General features: G+C 33.7%; 2 protein-coding genes across 2 annotated transcripts; both read left to right on the top strand.

Annotated features, from left to right (window-relative positions):
- The first annotated feature begins 884 nt into the window (after positions 1 to 884).
- On the top strand, positions 885 to 3,351 carry LOC101222252 (probable acyl-activating enzyme 1, peroxisomal). The gene is made up of 2 exons (XM_004145488.3): positions 885 to 1,193; positions 1,536 to 3,351. Exons 1-2 carry the CDS (start codon positions 996 to 998, stop codon positions 3,003 to 3,005), a joined length of 1,668 nt encoding a protein of 555 aa, XP_004145536.1. The 5' UTR covers positions 885 to 995; the 3' UTR covers positions 3,006 to 3,351.
- A 3,890-nt stretch (positions 3,352 to 7,241) lies between these two features.
- LOC101222011 (O-fucosyltransferase 16) lies at positions 7,242 to 11,897 on the top strand. The gene is made up of 10 exons (XM_004145487.3): positions 7,242 to 7,601; positions 7,686 to 7,742; positions 7,868 to 7,958; positions 8,235 to 8,311; positions 8,670 to 8,758; positions 8,846 to 9,029; positions 9,188 to 9,369; positions 9,869 to 9,971; positions 10,335 to 10,669; positions 10,758 to 11,897. The coding sequence occupies exons 1-10, from the start codon at positions 7,443 to 7,445 to the stop codon at positions 11,203 to 11,205; spliced, it is 1,725 nt and encodes a 574-aa protein (XP_004145535.1). The 5' UTR covers positions 7,242 to 7,442; the 3' UTR covers positions 11,206 to 11,897.
- The last annotated feature ends 2,129 nt before the right edge of the window (positions 11,898 to 14,026 follow it).

Genomic DNA, 14,026 nt, shown 5'->3' with positions numbered 1-14,026 from the left:
ATAGATTAACAATTTACCATTTTAAAAACAAGTTTTGCTAGTTTTTATTTTAAATATATATGTGTGTGAAAAGGATATATTAGAAAGGAAAAATTACATCAAATCAAATGGCCAAAAGATTTAGAAGAAAAAAAACACCAAATGACACCAATTTTTTTACATATTGAATATGACAAAATTAGTGATATCATAAAGCTATTAGACAATAATCAGATGGTTCTTTTAAATGTTATTTTTACAAATTTAAAAAATGTTATGACATAGACTTTATTTTTTGCTATTTTTGCAAAAGCTATTAAAAATCAATTTAAATAAAAACAAAAATAAATTCAAATAAGTACAAAATAATATACGTACACGTTTAAAATGACTATTTGTCAATTAGTATTCGTTGTCATATTGTCCGCTAAGATTTTAAGTTTTTGTTTTCTTTTTTTGAGAAATTATTTTGATTTTAATTTTTTTTATATAAAAACAATTAATATAACTTTTTCTTCCATATTATAAATTAAAAAAATATGACAGTAATCTACGTTTAAAATTTTTACTCTTTTAAAATTTTAAAATGCAGATGATATAGATTCTATTGTCATTATTGTTTTTTTTGTGTGCAAACTCAATTGTACTCTTTTATTCTTCAAATCAATATCGAAGAAATTTAAGTTAAATAAATGGATAAAATGTTTAAAAATTCAAACTTTAAATAATAATAATAAATTCAAATTCGATAAAATAGATAAAATTTCAAATTCTATTGGAATAAATGTTGATAGAGACAGAAATCAAAATTTTAATTTATTTAACTATTTAAAAAATATATCTAATAAAAATTTAAACGTTTTTGTAAAGTTATTTTGTTTACTAAATTGTTCTAGAAAAAGTTAGTATCAATCAATCAATATCATGGCGTGACGACGTCGAAGAGACGCCACTATCCTTCTGAGCTAAAGGATCAGCCACTGATTTCTTCTTCTCTATCAATCCCTCCAAAATCCATGGACGGAAGCCACCGTTGCTCTGCTAACTACGTTCCTCTCACTCCAATCTCCTTCTTGGAGCGCTCTGCCGCCGTCTATGGTGACCGGATTTCTCTTGTCTATGGACGCGTTCAGTATACTTGGCGAGATACGCTTCAGCGATGTACCAGGCTCGCTTCTGCTCTTGTTCGTACGGGAATCGCTCGTGGAGATGTGGTATGTATTCAACAACTTTCTATATATTTGTTTGTGTTTTTCTTATTTTACTCGAGTTTTTGAGGTCATTGTGTTTATGTGGAACATTGAATTATGCAAGTTGCTTCGATGGCCTTTTTTTTTTCTTTTATATATATGATCATGAGGTTCAATTGCGACGATTTGAAGTTTACGGCTCTAGTTTTGTGTTTATGGTGATAGTTATTCGGATGGATGAACTCTGGTTCCCGTCTTATTATGATCAATTGTGAAATTGAAAGTAGTATTTGGTTAGATTAAGGTCTTTCTGGGTTAAACTTTCTCGATATAATTTTGGAAATGAAATGCGATTCTCTCGAGCAGGTTGCTGCCTTGGTACCGAATATTCCAGCTATGTACGAGTTACATTTTGCTGTACCAATGGCTGGTGCAGTTCTTTGCTCCCTCAACACACGCCATGATGCAGCAATGGTTTCAACATTGCTAAGCCACTCAGAAGCTAAAATTATTGTTGTAGACTACCAGCTTGAACATATCGTAACCGGAGCAATTAAAGCCATGTCCGAAAGGAAAGAAAAGCTACCTCGTGTCGTTATTATTCAAGAGTATGATCAGCCACCTTCCCGCATCGATAGACCGGGATCTGCTTTAGAATATCTGGAGTTTGAGAGCTTTTTAGCATCTGGAAAACTCAATTTTGAGATTAGGCGACCTAGGGATGAATTGGATCCAATTGCTCTTAACTATACTTCAGGCACAACATCGAGGCCAAAGGGTGTTATTTTCTCCCATAGAGGCGCATATCTCAATTCCCTATCTGCAGTCCTACTGAATGATATGTGTTCACTTCCTGTGTATTTGTGGACTGTTCCAATGTTTCATTGCAATGGATGGTGTTTAACTTGGGGCGTAGCTGCACAGAGCGGCACAAACATCTGCCAGAGAAATGTGACTGCCAAAGAAATCTTTGATAATATTTCTCTGCATAAGGTTACTCATATGGGCGGTGCACCAACAGTTTCGAACATGATTATCAATGCACCAATTAGTGAACAGAAGCCACTTCCCAGGGAAGTAACTATGATGTCTGGTGGCGCTCCGCCGCCTTCTCATGTACTCTATAAGCTTAAAGCTTTGGGATTCCGTATTGTCCATTCATATGGTTTAACTGAAACATATGGGCCGGCAACAGTTTGCTCTTGGAAGCCTGAATGGGATTCTCTACCTCAAGATAAACAAGCAAAACTAAATTCTCGCCAAGGATTGCAGCATATTGGGCTAGAGGCAGCAGACGTAAAGGATCCTGTCACAATGGAGAGTGTTCCAGCTGATGGGAAAACCATGGGTGAAGTTATGCTGAGAGGCAATACTGTGATGAGTGGATATTTGAAAGATCTCAAAGCCACACGGGAAGCGTTTAATGGCGGATGGTTTCGAAGTGGGGACTTAGGAGTCAAACACCCTGATGGTTATATAGAATTGAAGGACCGTTCAAAGGACATCATCATTTCTGGGGGAGAAAATATTAGCACAATTGAAGTGGAGTCTGTTCTTTTCAGTCATCCATCAGTTCTTGACGCTGCTGTTGTGGGAAGACCTGATGATCACTGGGGAGAAACACCATGCGCATTTGTGAAGCTCAAAGATGGGTGCAGTGCTACTGAAGGAGAGATCATAAAATTCTGTAGAGAACACCTACCTCATTACATGGCTCCACGAAGTGTTGTATTTAGGGATTTACCTAAAACTTCTACAGGGAAAACTCAAAAATTTATTCTCAAGAAGGAAGCCAAAGCCATGGGTAGCCTTCCAAAACGGGTTAGTAAACTGTAAATACATTCTTGAAAGGGAAGGCAACGGTGTTGGAAAGGCAATGATGTTTGAATAATTAAGGTCCTTATTGTTTGTGTCTTGATTGGTATCAATTTTAGTTCTCCACAGATGTGCACAGGCCTACAAATCTTCTCTGTTTTGATTGCATTTAATGTTGTACTTTTACATTTTCAGGAAAATTAAGAACAAAAAGAGAGTCTGTCTTATTTCTATTTATTGAAGTTGTTGTAATGGTACGATTAATATTGCATTTTTTTTCTTTCGACAAACATTGGTCAAATATGTGAAAGTACATATTCATTATTACTACTTCCGGTTCTGGTACTTAATTTTGATCTTTCACGGAGCTTACTTCTTCTAAATTGTATTGATATTTCTTTATTTATGGTTAAATTTTAATATTACTCTAAATTTTGTACTTTGTTTAAAAAATACTTATGAACTTTTAAGACATTGTTTGGCCCCCCTAACTTCTGGGTGATGTGGGCTGTTGTAGCTAACTCTATATTTGGGGCTCCAATCAATTTATGAATTTATAATAGTTGGTGTTTTCAACTACTATAATTAACTACAACATTACTATTTCAAATCTCTCTTTGTTATGGTGTTCACTATTTTCCCCTCATTCCCTCTTCTTCTTTGATATATAGCGTTTGCTATTTGTTCATTGACTAAAACAGTCTGCACCTCAAACACAAACTGGTTATAACTCTCAAATCTCAATAACAAACACAACACTCTAAATATCCCCTAAAAGTTTCACTAATACAAAGAAAAAACGATAAAAGATAAACCGTTAATGGAAATATTTTTGAACTTTAAAAAATTTCAGCAATACCTTAAATGTTAAAAAACAAAAGCTATACTAATATTAAGAGTATTTTCTATGGATAAAAACTGTTAAGACCTCCTTTGTTTTTACACGATCACCTGATCCATTGGTAGGTTTATGTGTTCTTTGTTACCCTCTATTGCATCTTAATTTATTATTTTCCAAATATAAGGGTGTTAAGAAAGCAAGTTGTGTGTTCCCATCTCGTATGCATTATACTACAATGTCACCATGAATATGCTACAAACGGACATGTTAGGTGGCATCTACCCTTTTTACTAGCTAGCCCGGGGAAAAAAATTAATTGAAAGGTATTATATTTATATTGCACATCAGTATTTGTTATTATCTATCTATTATCTATCTATCTATCTATCTATCATTTTTATTTGCAGTTTGTCCTAAATAATCCATACTTCGTACTTTTGACAGAAGCACTCTGTAAAGGAGGTTACTTTGATGAGATATAAGCATATTATTTATTCTGAGATTGTATGCAATCTTTTGCCCTCACATCCAGTTGCAATAACAACAAACAATTTTCTCTTCTTGTGATAACTCAGGCTTTTGGTCTAACAAATTTGTCATGTTTCCCTGTTCTGCTTGTGTGTTTAATTGTTTCTTGAGAGCCTATGCCAAAAGGCAAAGTAGGGTTCATTTTAGTCAATATTTGGATCTGATGGATCACAGAATGGTTGGGAAGAATGAAGCTACATATTCTCCACTAAGGTCTACAAGAAGCCTGATTCCCTTTCATTTTCTGTATGCTATACTTCTACATCATTTAGTTCTTTTGAACTGATGGTAATGATCATCAGTATACTTAGACTTTCTCTTGTTTAGTGTGATAAAAGGATATTCACACCTTTTGGCAGGAAAGTTTGTTTTAAGAGTATTGTTATAACGTATATTTACTTGTAAGTTATGCTCACTATTTCCAAGTCTCTATGAATGAACACTAAGCTCTTTTTTCAATCATCTTGCAGTTTATCAGAAAAACTTGTCTTCTGTGCATGAAATCTGGGCAGACTTCGTAAAGAAACAACAGTCCAAATGGTTTGTCTCTAAGAGAGTTTATATTGGTCTTATTCAAGATTGGGAGACCGGAAAACTGCATAGACCAGAATTCATCAAGATCTTCCAATTTAACAATTTTGACCCGTAACTTCTTACAAATGCAATTCCTTACGTTCTCAAATTTCTGAAGTTTTGTGCAATTACACAGTTCGTAGTATGCTTTTGCAAGCTGATGCTAACTGTGCTACTCGGGCTTCTTTAAGTTTTCATCAGAATGATTGCAAAAGCAGCTAAATATGTTTTGTTCCAACTCATATTGATAAACTTACTTGTTAATCTTTATCAGTTTATTGTGTTACTATAACATCCAAAATTTAACGTTTGGATTATCCTGATGCAGATTGGGGTGAGATTCGAGAGATTTGATGATACCTTGAATCTTTTGGATCAAGCCAGTTCACAAGGGATTGAACTTGATGTAGTTATAATTAATACAATCATGCACAAAGCTTGTGAAAAGGTAGCCCTTCTGAGTAAAAAATTTCAAACAGCAGTGTTTATAGCCAAATACGTTAATAACGACACTTCTCAATGCACTTCATCAACTGTTTAAATTAATGTAAATCTTTTCAATTACGTTGGACCTCGACACATTATCAACTCATTTGATATTCTTGGAAATTTTGGTATTCCAAACCATCATTTATTATTGTATGCATTTGTGAATAGTAATAAATGTGCTTAATGATTTCTATTCTGATTTCAGCTCATCACTCTTTCTCTCTTTTTTTTTTAAGAAATGGATGTTAGGTAAGGATTGATGTGATTGCATTTGTTGTTGAACCGCGAAAAGATTCTGCCCGACCCTCCGACGTGCCATTGAGTCTTCCCTTTAACCTTGGTGGTTATCACAGCACCACCATGGAGTTGGAAGCAATGCAAGTACATGTGTATCTTATGCAAAGAAGACGACGCCTCTCCTAACTTGACTGAATACATCGAAAACGTCGTGCTTGCAGATGTCGGATTTCATTTACGTATTTTAAAGGTCTTCCAATGTTCTTAAGAGAGCCTAAGTTTTGGCAACTTCAACTTGTCTCCTCTAGTAAGTCACAGTCCATGAGCAATAAGACTTACAAGTTCATATGATTTAAAGAATCTCATAAGATGAAATTCAATTCTTTGTTCTACTATATGCTTAAGTTGAATACATCTTGTTCTTCTACGTATTGGGCTAATCATGCTTTCATGTAAAAGAAAAATATTACATTGCCTAGATGTAGAGTGCTAATTTCAATGTGGAAACGTTGAACTGATGCAAACTAGAAAAGAGAGGGTGTGAAAAAAAATAATAAATATTGTAGCAAAGTGAGTTTTACTAAACTTAATTTTAGGTTATAAATAGTTGTACATACTAGTGATATAATTGGTGTCCTAAACATGGAATAAGCTACCAACTTGTGCACCAAAAGGCCTCTTTGTATTTAAGATGTTGAATTATAGGTCGAGTTGGTAATAACTAACTAAAATAGTAGGTTGGTGAGTCAAACATTCTCAATTCAATTGGTGAATCGGTGAACCAAGCACAAGACCTTAAAAAGAATGAATATAATTCAAAACAATCATTTCTTGGAACGAGGTGTTTTACAAGATTGGTTGAGCTAAACTTCAACGAATCCAAAGCACTCATTGCATAGATAAATATAGACAAACACACACAAAGTGTCTTTTTTGTTATTATTATTTCTATAGTACAAGCAGGCTGTTAATTAGCTATTGAAAATGGTTATATTGTATCAACCCAATTAAAAGCAATTTAATGGTATGTCAATCTAATTAAGGTTACGTTACATCAACCCAATCAAAGTTTTAATTTAATGGTATGCCAATCTAATTGTCTGTTACTTAACATTATGATGGATAGATAGATTTATAACAAAACTAATTAAAGATTAGAAGATAATTAAAAACATCAATTAGAAAAATCATCAACAAATTTTGTTAATAAATCCCAACTCCATAACATTGAACTAACAACCAAGAAAGAATAAAAAAAAATGGATTTGAACAATGACATTCCTAATTTAGGCAATGAAAAAGAAACGACGTCGTAGAGAGACTAAACACAAATTAGTTGAGAGAAACAGAAAAGAATATAAAAGTGGAGAAATTGGAAAGTACGGAAGGGGAAGTCACATGGGAATGGAAGGGAAGGGTAAAATGGGAAATAGATAGAGAAAAAGTTGAGAAAAAGAAAAAGGGTGGTGTCAGCAATGGGCCGGGCGGCCCACAATTTTCCGACGAATCGTTTTGTGTTAGCGCGACAATAAGCTATATAGTTGATTTCTCCGATTCCATTGTCGTTATTAGACTGTCCTTTCGTTCAGAAAAGGAAAATAATGATAATAATAATAAAGATGGGAAGGATTCTTCTTCAGGCTATGTTGGAGCCATAGCCAGCGGTAGCACTCAGAGATCCATTTTTCCTTTCATCTTTTTCCCCTTTTCTTCTTCTTCTCTTCTCTTCTCTTCTTTCCCAATCACTGTGGAGGACTGAATACACGGGAGCTTCGGTGGTCACTGTCGCTATGGCTTTTCAACGGCGGCGTAACCACTATTATCATCGTTTTAGATTCTTGATCCCATTCATTTCCGCCATTTCTGCCGGTCTCCTTCTATTCTTTGCACTTCTTTCTTTTCTGGCTCCTTCTCCTAATGATTCCCATCATCACCGCCTCATTCCTCCGGTATTTGTTTCCTCTCACTTTCTGTTTCGTGTGTTTTTTTATTCATTATTTATTTTTTTGTTTTAATTGCTTTTCATGGGATAGGTTCAGTTCAATGCTGCCTCCGACGTGGCGATTGGTGTTTCGCATTTTCGTGTTCCGGTTAGGGTTTTCTTGAATTTGTTACTTCAGTGTTTTTTTTTTTTTTTTTTACTGTTTTTCTTAGTTGATGCTGGAGCTGACAGATCTTTGTTTCGTTGATGTGATTTTCTTGCTTCTGTAACCAGCGCAATGGAGCGAGATCCGGTCGTGATCTTTGGACTTCTAGAAATGCGAAGTTCTACTCTGGATGTAGTAATGCTAGCAACAAGTTTCTGAGTATGTTGTATTCAGAAGTTATCTGTTGTTTAGTAATTGGAAGAAATTAAATAATCACTGTATCTTCTTCTGACGATTTGAGATGAATTAGATCCCTAGACTAATATTCTTAAATACTGTTGTTTCCGTTTTTTATTAAATGCAAAAAAAAAAAAAAAAAAAGAGGAATGCTTTCATGTTAAACTCGGATGTAGTGAGCTCGCATCTTGTATGGTTTTTAAGTTTTTTTTTTTTTTTGCTGAGAATCAGAGCTAATATTTTGCCAAATTGCTGCAGAAGCTAATGCTATTACACATCCGAACCGTTACTTGCTGATTGCAACTAGTGGAGGTTTAAATCAACAAAGAACTGGGGTAATGTCATGGGCTCGAATTATTCTTGTTGATGTTTATTTATTGGTTTGCCATTCTCATTAAGGCTTAAAGATTTATTGGTAGAATCCTAATGAAACCGAACGTTATATAAATGTTGACAGCAAAAATGCGTTCGAATTGGATTTTTTGTAAGTAGTTTATGTTGTATAGAGTATCCGCAGGCTATGTAGGCTGTTAATGTATTAGTTGTGTATGATTTCCATGGCATTAACGCATACCCATCTGTTAAATGCTCTCTCTGATAATTGTGTTGTTGTCCACTCTTTAGTTGCTTAAATTTAGCTGATTTCTTTACTTCTATAGCTATTTTCAAGCTGACTAAAGCTCCTAATGGCAGATAACAGATGCCGTTGTTGCAGCACGCATATTAAATGCTACGCTTGTTGTGCCTAAGCTTGATCAGAAGTCCTTTTGGAGGGATTCCAGGTTTGTTACGTTTTATGGAATAAAAGTAACTTCTGCTTTTAGCTGTCCTTGTTATATCACAGAATTGTGTTTGTTATTTCTCAACAGTAACTTTTCAGAGATCTTCGATGTTGATTGGTTTGTATCATTCCTGTCAAAAGATGTGAAAATCATTCATCAGCTGCCAAAGAGGGGAGGGAAAACATGGAATACACACTCAATGCGTGTCCCCAGGAAGTGTAGTGAAAGATGTTATCAGAACCGTGTATTACCTGTTCTTTTGAAAAGGCATGTAAGTTCTCCGTTCTCTTCAACCCATTTGATTACATAAACGTGACTTTATTAGAAACTTTGTACAATGGTCTGACACTGCTTATATTTGTACTTCTTCTTTGTCTCAAGTTACCATTAATTCTTAATTTGTACTCAGAAGTATTCATAATGTGTCAGGCTATTCAGCTCTCCAAGTTCGATTATAGACTAGCAAACAAGTTGGAGACAGATTTGCAGAAACTGAGATGTAGAGTTAACTACCATGCTTTGAAATTCACTGACCCAATACAGAAAATGGGTGAAAAATTGGTCAATCGAATGCGAGCAAAAAGCAATCATTACATTGCTTTGCACCTCAGGTATGTGATGATAAGCACTTGGTCCTAAATTGTCAATTAATTGCTTTCCATTTCTGTTTACTGGTTAGTTATTATAGCGTACAGTTGTTCTGCAGATGTGTTGTTCAAATGATTTATTTACTAAATGGACTGCAAATTTCAATAATTCATCCGAAATTGCTTTCATGAAATGGAATACAAAAATCTTTTCTACCGGTTTATGCTCCTATTTCCACACATAGAAACACATTTGATTTTACGAAGATATTCACGTTCTTTATGTGCCTTTTTTTAATTTATTTATTTATACTCTTGTAGCTCAAAATATAGACTCAATTTCAATTTCTTTAAACAAATACATTTCCTTGTCCGAGTGAAGGTTCTAAATTATAGCGTTCATGATATTGTGGAATAACAATTTGTTTACTCTTGATTACATGCCATGTAATGCCTACCGAAGCTTATTGCAGAATTGGACATCAGTTGTGATTTTGATCCTGCCATTTGTGTGTTACCATAGGTATGAACCAGATATGCTAGCATTCTCAGGTTGCTATTATGGTGGAGGTGAAAAGGAAAGGAGGGAACTTGGAGCTATCCGAAGGCGATGGAAAACATTACATGTAAGGAGTCTTAGTTTTAATTATGTGAATCCATTTGTTTGATTTGATTTATTACAGAAAAATCTAATACTTCTCACCAACATTTGCAAGTCAATTGTTGTGAAATGAAATTGACCGGCCCAATGGCTTTTGTGTTTGAATAGTTATGAGGGGCATAATTAACCTTTGTCTGGGGAATGTAGTACATAGCATAGCAATATTGGGCCGGATCTTCTATAGAATTCATGTGTTAGCAAAAATTTGTTTCAAATATCTATACATTCTGATATTAAGATGAGTCTAATTTCTAAGTTTTACTATTAGATGACAACTAGTAATGCCTTGTATGATCTGTTGTATAAAACTGATTTAAATTTATTTCAGCAAGTAAACAACCCTGATAAAGAAAGGAGGCATGGAAAATGTCCACTGACTCCAGAAGAGGTTGGTTTGATGCTGAGAGCACTCGGATATGGGCAGGATGTTCATATCTATGTGGCATCTGGTGAAGTATATGGAGGGGAAGAGACACTAGCCCCTTTGAAAGCCCTCTTTCCTAATTTCCATTCAAAAGAGACCATAGCTTCCAAGGCGGAATTGGACAAATTTTCTTCATATTCTTCTCGTATGGCTGCACTTGATTTCATTGTCTGCGATGAGAGTGATGTATTTGTCACCAACAATAATGGCAATATGGCAAGAATATTGGCTGGAAGAAGGTGCGGAATCCCCCCCTCCCCCAAACAAATTTTTAAAACATTTATCTGATCAGATGATTAATTTTCTAAAATTTGAATTACATTTCAGAAGATACTTCGGACACAAGCCTACCATTCGTCCAAATGCCAAGAAACTCTATAGGTTGTTCTTGAACAGACCCAACATGACATGGGGAGCATTTTCGTCCAGGGTTAGAACTTATCAGAGAGGCTTCATGGGGGAGCCGAATGAGGTGAGGCCAGGCAGGGGTGAATTTCACGAAAACCCATCGCCTTGTATATGTGAAGTTGCCAAGCCTCATGTAAAGTCTGATTCGGGACCTAGAAAATATGGCAAGAGTGATCTAACATCAAGGAGAGATGAGCCTTCAACGGTAGACGACCAAAACAATGATTACGAGCCAGAATGGCCAGACTCAGAGGAAGAGGAGGATCAAGTTGACTTCCAAGATAAAGGTCCATTGAATGCAACAAATTTGGAGTATGATGCAATTAACTCTGAGGAGCCCGAATTGGAAGAGATGCTCTCCGACTAAACAAAACCTCTACAATACTGATCCTTACCCATGTTGGTACTTTATTAACCCTACTTTCACTAGCAAACTTTGCACACCCAAACTGGAAACAAAATGAGAATTTGAGAGTTAGATAGATCCCCACAGGTCATTTTTCATTCAAACGAGACAAACCCGGTCAGATTTTGGTGTGTGCATGTGTGTCATCCTGTATATAACACCCCCCATCCAGAGCCAAGAAAGAAAACGTCTCCCTCTCCCTCTCCCTCTCCCTCTCCCTCTCCTTCCCATGTTTTGAACAACCATAACACGTTCTTTTCGGCCGCGGTTTTCAACAGTCAGATATTGCATCAACAATTCGAGTACCTCAACGAAGTAGTGGTGTGGAAGAGAGGGAGGAGAGCTCAAGGAGGAGGAGAGCTTGCAAAAACAAAAAAAAAAAAAATCAAAGCAATGCCGTTGCTGTTGTCAAATTCCTCCGAGGTAAGGGCCTTAAAAACCTTGCCTGTACATTTTATTGAGTGTGGTAATTAGATTTTGCGTGAATTTTTATTTATTTCTATAGAGATTGATTAGAGCCTTTTCCAGAAAATAGTGTTTGCCTCTCTTCTCTTCTCTTCTCTTCTCTTCTGGTGTCATCATTGATGTGTTGTTGTGGATTTTCTATTTATTTCAACTTTCGTCTATTAATAATATCTCAAGATTAGACCTCTCTCTCCCTCCCAACTTTCATTGCTTAATTTTTAGTTAAATACTTCTTTTTAGTTTATCTATTTATTTTAACAATTTGGTTTTATTTAAAGATTATGTAAAGGGTTTTCTCAAAATTTGTAAATAATAAGGCCTTCTCTCTTCTTACTACATTTCTTTTGTACTAATCAAACATGCCAAATTTGGTCAAAAGAGTTAGGTTTGCTCTTAATTGTAGAATTTTACAAGTTTTAGTTTGATTTCGCCTCTAATTTCGCCTCTATAGTCTATACAGTTGAATCAATCGTATAATAATGCCATTAAGTTTATTTAAGATTTTCTTTCTCTACTTAATTTTTCCTTTTTTGGAAAGAATATAAAACTATCTATTGGTTAATTATTAGAACAAAAAGATATACTTAACTTTCTGGTAGATGGGAATATCTTTTTTCCATGCAGTTTTCAAAATTTTCATAGACATACTAAAATTTGAGATTACAAATAATTGTAAATGGGTTTTTTTCTTTTTCTTTTTAACTATTCTTTTGTGAAGAAAATTATGCCGAATTCAGTCAATAATTAACAGCCAAGTAACGAAAATGATGTTGTATTTTACTAAATTAATCTAATTTGAAAAGCCTCCAAGACTGAATTTCATTGATTGTTTGGCAATAAGAATCAAAACCCCATTAACTTTGACCTCCTATTAAGTCTAGCAAAACAATTTATTAGTCCTAATTAAAAATTAGATGTTCAATTGATATTTGGTTTATATTTTGAGATGTTCAATTCATTAAATTAAGCATTTTAAAATGTTTAGCTAAATAATTAAATACATCTTAAATCCAACCATAAAAGTTAGATGGTGAATTCCAAATATAACGAAGGGAAAAAAAACACACCAATTTCTAAAAACTAAATGAACTCATAACCCTCATTAATCACTTCATTAATCAATGGGAATTCAAACATTTAATTCCCTTAACTCAATTTTAATAATTTAAAAATGCATGCATCTTCTAATTAGTTAATAGCACGTTGTTTTAAGGAGAATTGTCAAAAAAGCTACCCAAAAAAAGTTAGAATAGATTTTGCTATTTAAAAAATACTCACTAGATTGCTGATACTAAAATTTTATATAACAGCATCGGACACTATATAATAAACACACTGAAAAATATTTTAAAAAAATATCCCAACATTTTACTAAATATTCACTCTATTTATAGCAATAAAGAAAATATTGACAATTTTCACATAAATTTTTTGTAATATAAACATAAATTTAAAAATTGCAAAAAAAGAAAGGAATAATACCTTTTTCGAACTTTATTCTAATTTTTTTTCTAAATATTAATATTTAGAAAAAGAAAATTATTGATATTTAAAATAAAAACTGATTTTAGAGTGAGTACAACCGTTACAACAGAATTAGAATTAAATTAAAATAAAGTATTATTTAATATATAGTGTAACGTGACATCTTAAAATTAATATTAAAATATGAAAACGGTACGTGTTTTCTTACTCCTGATCAAATTGCCGGTGGTTTTTAAAAGTAGAGACAAAAAAGAGTTTAGAAAAATAATAACTAAATATAAAGTAAAGACAGAATTTTTCATAGTAATTATCTTTAGAAGAAAGGGTTATTTAAAAACAAAGCCTGCTCTTGTCTTTCTCAAAATAATTAAAAGAAGAAAAAAAAAGGCAAATATATTCAAATAAAGTGACGGAGAAAAACACAATAATTATTCATTTCGTTCTATTTCAATTTAACGGTTTATTATTATCATATTATGATAAAAATTCCATTTTGCGTGTTTGTGTCTTTCAAACCATAAAATTCCCAAAGCTTTTACTTTCTATTTTTAATAATTTACAATTGCAATAACAAAAGGTTACTCTATCACCCACTTTTCATTACTCGATACACACTATATTTTCTATACGTTATTAATATACACATGATACACTAAAATATATTGTATCGGCAAAATGAAAAAAACGAATAACACTTTTTAATTATTCAATAGGTTTAATAAACTAAAACTTTGAATTTTAATTAATTGAAAATTATTTTGTTGAAATGTAGATTAGGTTGTTGAACCATAGTTGATATCAAAGGCATTACCCAAACTTAATTAAGAAAATG

Source organism: Cucumis sativus, chromosome 4 (genome assembly GCF_000004075.3).
Source record: "Cucumis sativus cultivar 9930 chromosome 4, Cucumber_9930_V3, whole genome shotgun sequence".
Classification (NCBI taxonomy): domain Eukaryota; kingdom Viridiplantae; phylum Streptophyta; class Magnoliopsida; order Cucurbitales; family Cucurbitaceae; genus Cucumis; species Cucumis sativus.
Note: the sequence above shows the minus strand (reverse complement) of the source record. Positions and strands in the feature narration are given on the sequence as shown.

Bases quoted from the DNA above. Each gene is read 5' to 3' on its own strand.
- LOC101222252 (XM_004145488.3), top strand. From the start codon at position 996: ATGGACGGAAGCCACCGTTGCTCTGCTAACTACGTTCCTCTCACTCCA. The intron at 1,194-1,535 runs GTATGTATTCAA...TCTCTCGAGCAG, and splicing joins GAATCGCTCGTGGAGATGTG to GTTGCTGCCTTGGTACCGAA.
- LOC101222011 (XM_004145487.3), top strand. From the start codon at position 7,443: ATGGCTTTTCAACGGCGGCGTAACCACTATTATCATCGTTTTAGATTC. The intron at 7,959-8,234 runs GTATGTTGTATT...AAATTGCTGCAG, and splicing joins TGCTAGCAACAAGTTTCTGA to AAGCTAATGCTATTACACAT. The intron at 9,030-9,187 runs GTAAGTTCTCCG...ATAATGTGTCAG, and splicing joins CTGTTCTTTTGAAAAGGCAT to GCTATTCAGCTCTCCAAGTT.